This window comes from Protobothrops mucrosquamatus, unplaced genomic scaffold (assembly GCF_001527695.2).
Source record: "Protobothrops mucrosquamatus isolate PMUCROS unplaced genomic scaffold, P.Mucros_1.0 scaffold135, whole genome shotgun sequence".
Classification (NCBI taxonomy): domain Eukaryota; kingdom Metazoa; phylum Chordata; class Lepidosauria; order Squamata; family Viperidae; genus Protobothrops; species Protobothrops mucrosquamatus.
In genome coordinates, this window is record NW_015386502.1 from 294,824 (window position 1) to 305,758 (window position 10,935).

The 10,935-nt window shown below is 42.0% G+C and overlaps 1 protein-coding gene across 1 annotated transcript in view; it reads left to right on the forward strand.

Annotated features, from left to right (window-relative positions):
* CNBD1 (cyclic nucleotide binding domain containing 1) overlaps nucleotides 1-10,935 on the forward strand; it is a 131,360-nt gene that overhangs the window by 19,610 nt on the left and 100,815 nt on the right. Inside the window, 1 exon segment of the mRNA XM_029283559.1 lies at nucleotides 1,716-1,874. Within this exon segment, the coding sequence (XP_029139392.1) occupies nucleotides 1,716-1,874 (159 nt within the window).

Sequence of the window (10,935 nt, forward strand, 5' to 3'; positions counted from 1 at the left end):
CAATGGGTTTGCTCTATCTTCCTGCCCTTGAGACCAAGTCAGCCAAACTTGTTACACCCTCTGCCGGGCTAGGAGAACCCCAGTCTTGACTTGGTCTCCAGCCCTAAAAGACGTGTCAGGTTTGGCTCTCAAGGTCTGACAGGTATTGAGTTCTCCCATTAGTGATTTTTCCCCTCTCCTCTCATCCACAGTCTTATTTGAAATTAGTAGATTTTTCTCCTCTCCTCTCACCCCCACAGCCTTCTCAGTAGCGCTGGGACCAGCGCTGCTTCAGATCGGCTGTTGAGAGCTGAGGGGGGTGTAATTTCTTCCCTTCTCTTTCCCCAGGGCTCTGGGGAATTTCTTACTTAGTTCCTTTCCCTCACCCCTCGTTTTAGCTACGCCAGCGCTGCGCTCAGTGCTGCAGCTCGAATCTTCCCTAGGCTGCCCAGGGAAGCTGCACGAGGCTCCTTGGCCTCCATCGATCTCCACAAGCCCTGGACAGTCGTGGCCACATTTTGGTTGTGGCAAAAAAGCTGCGGCTGCTAACAAAACTTCTAGGGGGGAGGGGTTTTCTTTCAAGAGCTGCAGCCCCCAAACACTGCCCTCAGCTCAGTCCGAGCGGGGGGAAAGGCCCGCACATCCACCATGGAGCCATTAGTTGCCGTTCCAGTCACGGCGATCGGGGTGGCCACCATCTTGGCCGTGCCTTGCTGCTTTGCCTGAGGGGAACGTTGGGCCTTTTGGCCTCCTCTCGCCATCGCAGGTTACTTCTTCGGCGCGGTCACCCTTTTTGGTGCTGCTAGCCTGGCCCGGCTGGTTTTTACCATTCCGTGTTGGGGGCTCCGCATAGGCCTCATTAGCCTCGCACGGCCACCATCTTAGTTGCCTGTTACCAGGCCAGGCCTGTACCTTGCCTTCACATTTCTGGATGGCCGCCATTTTGAGCATGTGAAGGTGGCCAGGGAAGCAGCTCACACAGACCGCCTACATGCAGTACCCTAGGCTAAGCATTTCATCAAACACCAGGCCCAACCTTGGGCCACTCTGGTGCAGTATTGGCCTGGCCACCTAAGGCCTACCGGGTGACGCCAGATAGCTGGCACCACACCGTGCTTTGACCTCTGCCACAAACAAGAAAATGTGACCTGACTCCGAAGGGGCACTGTGTTACCGGTCAGGTGGCCAGGGGAGCAGCCCACAGTTCCCTGCTCCAAATACTCTACCCGCCAATTGATCCCCTGCCAGAGTTCACTCTCAGAACTCCTGAGATAGCTCGCCCCAGGATGGAGGATTCCACGGTGCCCCAACCTACGACCACCGCCTCCCCATCCACAAGCCAAGAAAGGCACAAATTCTCCAAGCAGGAGGCGGCAGGCAGGATTAAGGATAAGGCGAAGGCCACTTCCAAAAAGCCTTCCAAATTGGTGGAGAAGCAGGCCAGCAGGAGGCACCAGGCTCTGGAGAAGGAGTTCTCCAGAGCACAGAGGCAGGCCAGGGCAGAGGTGGCACAGGCAGGGACCCCAGACTTCGACTTTCCGCTGGGACCTCTGGCCTCTGCCCAGGGGGTGTGGTCTCTGGAGGAGACTTCCACCACACACCTTCCTCCTTCCGGGACGGCTCACAACATAAGCGCCCACCCAATTTTTTTTTATTGAATCTTATTTTATCCCCTGGAAGCTCAGGGATAAGCATGTTTTAATAGTAGCATTCTCTTTCTCTCTTATGGTCTGTAGGGTACATTCCTGTAATTTCTGCACCAATGCTGTAGCTGCTGAAGGTTTTCACAACATACATTTCTATTTGAATAAGATGAAAAGTCCCGATAGCTTGCAGCCTGGCTTTCCAAAATCCCGGGAGAGTGTGCAAAATTTAATAAAAATACTCAAGAAAATGTAAGTATCAAATTTATTCAGAGCTTTCTGTGATTTCTTTTGGTGGATAAAAAGAAGCAACTATTTTTCAAAATATATCCTAAGTTATAAACTTGCTATATAAACTTTATGAAATGGTTATATGCTAATATTATAATTTTAAATGATTGCCCATAACATATCTAGTTAATTTATCTTTAATGATACCTGGCATTTTTGCTGTAGAGATCTTATGTCAGTGTTAATTAGCTAATATAAATAGTATATTACAGTGGTGGGATTCAAATATGTGAACAACTAGTTCTCTGTGTGGATGCCGCTTCCAGAAGTCCATTCTGGGCCTGGGCAACAAAAAATGAGCTACCGGTTCTGCTGAACCGGTGCTAACTGGTTGAATTCCACCACTGGTATATTAGCATACTAGCTATATTATTCTCTATAACTGAATTCACAACATACCACTTTCACTGCTATTGGATTATTCAAAGCCAACTAATGCAAGCCATTATAGTAATGTTATATGATTTCTGTACTAAGATTGAATATTGTGATGCTAGATGCTTAAAAGTAGTTAATCTATATACTGTAAAAAGATCATAAAGTTTACATGATTTTGCACATTTTTAATATATGCTTTATGATTAACTAGTCTAAGACATTTTACAAGGATGCCACAAAAATCTGTGGCCTTTTATTGTAGAGCTTTCAGTATCTCATTATTAATGGCATGTATTGCTAATAATCTTTTAATGTATAAAAGACAGTTTATCTCTGAGATCGACAATATAATCCATCTGGGGACAATATAATTGAACATTCTGAAATGGGATATCAGAATGGTGGGGAAGGTTTCTTCTTTCCTCAGTAAAATTCCTTACCCTTCAAAGTATGTAGTTCAAAATTTGAATTTGAATTTCAGTGTTTTATAACAGAGGTCCCCAACCTCTTGGCCACTGGGCTGCGTGAGTATCTGGGCAGTGCACGTGTGTGCGTGCACGTGTTCATCCCCCCACATGCCACTGTTGCCGTGAGTGTTGTGCAGGCAGTGACAGTGCTTCTAGTATCGCGTAGGTGGTGACGTTGCCATGTACCTTGCATGGGCGGCGGAAACACTGCAAGTGGCAGGTGGGTGCTGGCGCACCACATTCAGGTGGTAGCATTGCCATGAATCTTGCACAGGCAGTGTTCTATCCCAGCCTATTGCCGTCCTTGTTAGAGGCACAAGGACCAAACCCCTGCTGATACAATAGGCTGGAAACTTTAAACCAAAACAAAATCCCTTTTATTTGGGTGACAATCCTGTCAATAAGTCCAAAACACAAACAGCAAACCTCAAGTCCAAAGGAAGGAAATAGTCCACAGGAACACGTTGCAAACAAGACGAACAGACCAGGATTTCAAGAAGCACTTTGCAAACGGTTGCCTTCAGCAACCAGCAACACCCACACCTCCCCTTTTTATACAGCAGTCCCAGGGCGTTGCCTCTCATTGCCTTCTCCTTTTACTTTGGAGTAGTCTCATAGACTGTTGTTGTTTTTTCCTTGCTACTTGACGACGTCTGCAAGCATCAATTAGCTCATCCAGGTGTGAGCCTTCCGAATCTGACTCCTGCTCCTCACACAGCTGAGCTTCATCAGAAACANGACTGGAGGGGCCAGGCTCTTCATCAAGCCATGAGTCTTGTAATTCATCAGAGCCTCCCTCTGACCCTGATGGCCCCTCAACGGCCTCCTCCACCTCCTCCTCAGATTCCTCAGACTCAGCTGTTGGGAACACAGGCTGGCACGGAATCACAACAGGCAGCCACAGTGCCGTAAAAGTCAGGCAGCAGGTGGGCCTCAGCACAAACCTCGCGCAGGTGGTGGCATTGTTATGGGCCATGGCGCGAGCCTCACATGGGACATTGTCGTGATCCTCACACTGGTGGTAGCATTGCTGGGAGCCTGGCAGTGGCAGTGCCATGAGCCTAACACAGGTGCTGGCATCGCTGAGAGCCTTGCACACATGCTCGCAGCCCCGTTTGCATGGTGCACATGCTCACGGCCTGTTTGTGTGCATGTGTGCACGTGTGGCCACATTCACATTTGCGCATGCACGTGTAAGGCGCTTTCCCCTCCCTCTCCCATCAGGCCACCAACCCAGAAAGGTGGGAGACCCCTGGTTTAGATGACCCAAGGATTACTTATGCAAGCCATTATTGTGCAGTTGTATTGTGCATATATTATTGAAAGTGATGGTTCAATATCCTTGCTTTAGAGGAGGTATATACACTGATTTAGAGTGGAACAACACTGAGAAATTTGACAAAAAAAATGGGAAGGCATTCTATATTTGTCTTGTTGATAAGAATAGAAGCTTTTGTGTATTCCATGCCCCCTTTAGTGTTTTGTTTGTTATATTTGCTTCTTTTTGTTTCTCTGCTGAAGTTGAAGTCCACATATCTTAGAATTTAAGGTTGGAAAATGCTGATATAGGGAATAATATGAAATGGGAATATAGGTATATAGTTCAAATGTGTCCCTTAATATAAAATGTATTTTTTAAAAAACAACTACATTTTTAGCAAATAAAACTGGAGAAATAGGGAAGATCACTTGTGTATGAGGCTTTCATTAAACTAAAAACCCAAAACAAAACACATGAATGATAAAATAGGATATACTAAATGAAAAGCAGGCAGATATAGGAAGATGGAGGGTAGGGAAAAATGCATATGGAAACAATGATGGGAAGAATTATGTGATTATTCACAAGAATAAAACTGTAATAGTTTTGGATTGATGGAATTAAAATTATAGTACACTAGTAGCACCAACAGCAAAAAAGCCTCCCCCCCAAAGTGCACCTTATTGCCTCCATGAGTGCACTAGTCAGAATGAGTGACTATGAAGTTACAACAACACTGAAAAAAGTGACTTATGACTGTTTTTCAACTTTTGACCAACACAGCATCCCCATGTCACTGGATCAAAATTTGGATGCTTGGCAATTGGGATGTATTTATGATGGTCTCAGTATCTCAGGGTTATGTAATCACTTTTTGCAACCTTTTGACAAGCAAATCAACGGGCAAGCCAGATTCATTTAACAACTGCAGTGATTTTCTTAACAAATGTGGCAAGAAAGGTCATTAAATGGGGCAAAACTAACTTAACAATAATCTTGCTTAGCAATGGAAATTTTGGGTTGAATTGTGATTGTAAGATGAGGACTTCTTATGCTCATTCTTTAATTATCTTATCATGCATTTTATTAGCTTAAATAAAATTTAAAGGTATTTTCCATGAATCAAAACCTAAGTGGACTGTAACAGGGGGCTTTTTAGATTTAAAGAGAAGTCAGTTTGACTAACTTCCACTAGATATTTCCTAAAGTCATATCCTTAGCAAGAGTTCCCAATCCGATGCTCTCCTGAGATTTTGGCTCTTGAGCAAGATATGCGTGATCTTTTAGCTGTCAATTGATGAGAAAAAACAATCCTTTTAGGAAATTTATAACGATCTATTTTTGGGTTTTCAACAGCCTACTGTATGTTCTCTCTCTTTTGGTATATTGTAGCCAGTCACCTTATGATTCCTTGGGTGCTTCCGATTTGCCATGGGACTCCTATTCACTATACCATTGCTTAATAGGATTATACTGTAGCCATTTTTGCTCTTTTTTATCATGATCACAGTTGGAAGTTGGTCCAAACTAATTTGTTTCATTAATTTGCTTTTCTTGCTGAACACTCTGAGGAGCTTTTGGAATAGAGGACACCTAATCAAGTCTATCTAATATAGTCGGTGTATTTGAGAAAGTACAGTAATTAAGGTTAAGTGGTGAAGTAACCAATTGAATAAGCAAGGCTAAATGTTATTTTTTCAAGGCCACCATGCTTATCATGAAGTTTAGGACCAGGCAATGAAAGAATTAGAATAGACAAATATTGGATCTGGGATCGTAAGATAAATTGGGATTGCTCATAATGTGTTTGAATTGTGTTCTTAATTGGCCATGAACTTGGTTTGATAGCTATTGAAGTTCTTTATTGCATCCACTACAATTACTTTATTTTTTTCCTCCTCTGCATTTTTATAAACTTACTGCCTTTTAATCTTATAGCTGTTCAAAGGCTGATATGTTGTCCTGAATCTCTTTTTTTATTATTCTGTATTTTTATTATAGTATCACCACCCTAGAATAATTTAAAGTGATGGGCAGATTAAAATATTTTAAAGCAAGACAGAATGATTTAGGAATAAGAATAAATGATAAAGTGAATTAAACTTACAGTCTTTCAGTGAGTTTCTTAGTGAGAAATAATAATTTGTGACCAAATAGTTGTGTTTAACAAAGATAATCATAGGAGACATTTCTCCTCATCTGTTATGTTTTTGGAACATTTGTAGAGAAATATATAAACATCCTCAATTAATTTTGAAAAATGTAGCGGTGAAGAAATAGTTTAACATTATTTAACATTATTTAAAGGAGGGAGGTTTGGCTTTATGTCAGTTGCTTGAAATAAATCAAAGCTGTACTTTAAACTTTTTCCTTTTTCATGTAGAGATGAGCTCATAACTAGGTGTGAAAAAATAGTTTCAGCTTTCAGCACATCAGGAGTTACAAAATCCTTCCTTATCCGTCTGCCAGAGAATCTGGTCCTAGAAGGTTAAAATCTGGAACACAATTTTTTTAACCCTAGTCCTACCAATTAATAAGTTTTTCTTTAGGGATTATGGTGGAATTAAATAGCAATATATTTTTGTAGAGTAAAGATACATTTATATTTTTACTAAAATGAATTCAAAAGGTGTTTCCTCTAAATACTTTATTGTGAATGAGGAACATTTTTTAAAAAATGCAGATAGCCCATCCCGGGGGGGATACTTCTGATAAAATCCACTTACTAGTTTCCTTTCTGAGAAGAATAAGTCTAGAATTTCCTCCTCCTCCTCCTCCTCCTCCTCCTCCTCCTCCTCCTCCTCTTCCTCCTCCTCCTCTAGTTCTGAGTTGATAATGAAGATAATGAAGAAGTCTATCCACATTGTACTGCTTTCAATGAATAATCACATCTACCAATATGTAGTCTGGATTCCCAGGAGAGAGAGCTGCTTCCCAGAGGGCAAAGATGCAATAGAGCAGTGGTGGCAAACCTATGGCATGGGTGCCAGAGGCGGCACTCAGAGGTGGCACTCAGAGCCCTCTCTGTGGGCACACATGCTGTTGCTGTTGCCCCAGCCTTGCCTTCCTCCGTGGCAGCCCTCCTGGAGGAGAGTCGCCCCCGAGTGTGGCCCACGCGGAGCAGCACAGCCAAGGACATGGCAACCAGGCAGTGTAGACAAGACTCTGCCCTCACGCCTGATCACGCACAGTTGATGCTGCGGGCACGGGCAGAGGGCATGGCCACCATGGCACTGCTGGGCTGCCTGGGTGATCTGCGGTGGGCCCTGGAGGTGGTGAGTGGCCCTGCGGGCAGGCAAGGTGGGGATGGGGCAGGGGGTGGAGCAGGGGCGGGGCCAGTTTTTGGGCACTCGGTCTCTAAAAGGTTCGCCATCACTGCAATAGAGCTTGGAAAGCTTCATAGGCAGAAAGAAGGTTAAAATAGCTCTTCCATGGCTATTCTTAGAGTATATCTGTATCTATGCAAATAGTTGCTTTAGGCTGCCTATAGGTGAAGAACAATAAAGAAAACTACTATTAAGTAATTCCATATGTTGTTGGTTCTTGGGACCTTATACAATAAAGCCAATTGCAAATCAACGAGTCTGGAATTCCCAAATAATAATATTTCTTTTTTTAAAAAACTTCCCACGTGCTGATTGATAGAATTACCACAGAAATGAGACCCTTCTCTGAAAAATGTCAAGCATTTCTATAAAATGATTGTTGTGAAGTTTATGGTTGTGCAGTGCTGCTTCATAATTGTGAAAGGATGATACGGTGCCATTGCTGATTTTATTTTCACATGCTTTCCTTCAATCTGATTATTATAATTGCAGATGATGCAAACTGCCATGCAGCAGGTATCACTGAGCTATATTCAGCTCATGCATGATGATGAGTTGACTGAACACGTTGTTTTGTCCATATTATATTTGAATGTGGTCTGGATTTTAATGGCATCTGTTGGCCCAGAGTCTCAGACTAGTTAATTTATAGAAGCATGCAGACATACATACACAATAACATGCAAATGATCACTCATCAGCATATTGAGAACCAGTTTGGTCTAATGATTAAGTCATCAGACTAGAAACAGGGAGATTGTGAATTCTAGTCCCCCCCTTAGGCATGAAAGCTATCTGGGTGACTTTGGGCCAGTCATCCTGTCTTAGCCCAACTCATCTAACAAGGGTTGCTGTTATGGGGAAAATAGGAGGAGGAAAGAGTATTATATGTGTTCAGCCATCTTGAACAATAAACAATAAACAATAAAGGTGGGATATAAATAAACAAATAAAATAAACAAATATGCTGAGCATAAGGAGGAAATAAAAAGAGTCTGTTGATTTTCCCAGTTTCTCATTAATTTTCAAAAGTTAGATGCAAAAGGTGGATTAAAGGATATCTAGACAGAATTAAATCAGCGGTTCTCAACCTATGGGTCGCGACCCCATTTGGGGTCAATCGACCATTTCACGGGGGTCGCCAAGCAAGGCTGTCCGCCATTTTTTTCCCCTTTTCCGGCGGGTGCCTTACCTCCCTTGAGCTGGGCCAGCTGGTGGTCGGCCTGCTCCGTCTTTGTCGCTTGCCAGCTACGCCTCGGCCGGCGCAGGGGGCGGAACCACGCATGCGTGGTGCTCCCGGGCAGGGAAAGTCCTCGACTTACGACCGGTTGGCTAGTCCTCGACTTACGACCGGTTGGGGGTCGCGGCATTAAAAAGGTTGAGAACCACTGAATTAAATGAAAGGAATATACTTGAATCCTATGCAGTGATGGCGAACCTTTTAGAGACCGAATGCCCAAACTGCAAACCAAAACCCACTTATGCATCATCGGGTGCTGGGTGGGTGTGGCCCATTGGCTGGGTGTGGCCCATTGGCTGGGCGTGGCTGCGGTGGTAACGGCAGACTGGGTGGGACTAAAAAGTTCAATCAATCAATTCTAACTTTGCAAGATTTTTTTTTTCTCCACGAGAAGTTGAAATTGACTGATTGATTGAACTTTTTTTTTTGTACACAGCGGTGGAGGCCTAAAGCGAAAAGGTTTAATAAAACCCAGCTGAAGGCCTAGGACTGGGGTGACGGCACGTATGCCCACAGAGAGGGCTCTGGGTGCCGCCTCTGGCACCCGTGCCATAGGTTCGCCACCACTGCTCTAGTGGGAGGGGGTTGCCTTATTGAATTGCAGCCCAATACTGAGTACAGTTTCAATGATACCAATATGGCTTGTGTCCATATTGCTACAGGATATTTCACATTAGACAATGAAACACACTTCTCTCTCTTTGCCTCTCTTTACGTTAGACAGCAACAATAATTTTGTCAATGTGCTTGGCTCCATTATAGCTGAGATAAGTATTATTCCCTTTATTTCCATGTGTTTGAGGTTGAATCAACCCTGATAATCAGTAATGCTCCAGACTAATCAGCAAAGTGATATATGCTGCAGTGAGATCACATATATTATATTATATTTATGTTTTGTTTTGTTTTGTTATGTTATGTTATGTTATGTTATGTTATGTTATGTTATGTTATGTTATGTTATGTTATGTTATGTTATGTTATGTTATGTTATGTTATGTTATGCTATGTTATGTTATGTTATGTTATGCTATTCCATTCAGCTCTTGGAAAAATAACAGAGTTAGCATGTCAAAAGAGTGCATTGGTTGAATTCAGATGAGGTTCGTTTATTTAAACCTATCAACTCCTCTTGCAATCAATGAGAAAAGTTAATTATTGATTTCAGTGGCATTTATGGCTTAACACATTTAGATGGGTACTAATCCTACCAAAATAATGCCATAGTTGTGAAAGATTGGACTATCAGTCTTTATGTGGATTATGGACCAGAACTAAATTTATTACAACCAAAATTATATTGATTAGCATAAAACAATGAACAGGAAGGTGACAGAAAAATAGCCTCTTTGAGAAGAATAATGAAAAAAGCATCCCCCTAAGAATGAAGAAAAAGACCTTTTCTTTAAAATAATCTTTTCACATATGCATGCAACATTGGGTGACTGCTTAGGTGTTTCTCAACCTTGGGAACTTTAAGAGGTATGGATATCTTGTGTGTGTGGATATTATGCTGTCTGGGAATTCTGGGAATTGAAATCCACGCACCTTAAAGATGTCAAGACTGAGATATACTGGACTAGTCAGAAAGCCCCTGTGACACTATAGATAGGAAACAAGGCCAACTGCACTTGACACTGTTAGCATATTGATACCCGAGGCTTCCAATGAAGTTGGCATGTCCAATATGCAAATCTAAGTAGTTTTAATCAATTTAATGACAAGTTCACATAATGAATTGACTAACATCTCTTTAAATGACCAACAGACCTAATTATCATAATCCACCAAACTGGAATAGAAACTATAGAAAGATCAGACATTCAAAAAGATTTATAATTGAACTGAAGGATGATTGTGGATCTTTATGTTTAGTACAATTGTGAAGATCTGAATTGTTTTTTTTGAAAAGGCATTTATTAACCCTAAGCAAAAAAACGTTGAAATAATTCCTGGTTCCAATATAATCAGTTAAAGGCAAGATGGCAGATGGACAGAAAGATGGGTATAACACCTGAAGATATCAACTTAATTAAGCAAATTAAAGATCAATCAAGGGCTCATATAAAAAGAATATATAATGTTTTAATTGAATGGGATTCTGAAACAGAATTGGTAAAGGATTGCATGATCAAATGGGCCCAAAACATTGAAGAAACTATAATGTTGGAGACTTGGGAAAAAATTTGGATCAGGAATGTTAAATTTACACAGGCACAAAATTTACGGGAAAATTTTTACAAAATGTTTTACAGGTGGCATTTAGACCCACAAAAGTTATCATATATGTATCCTAACTTACAGCCCAAATGTTGGAGATGTGGAAGTCTAGAAGCATCATATTTTCATA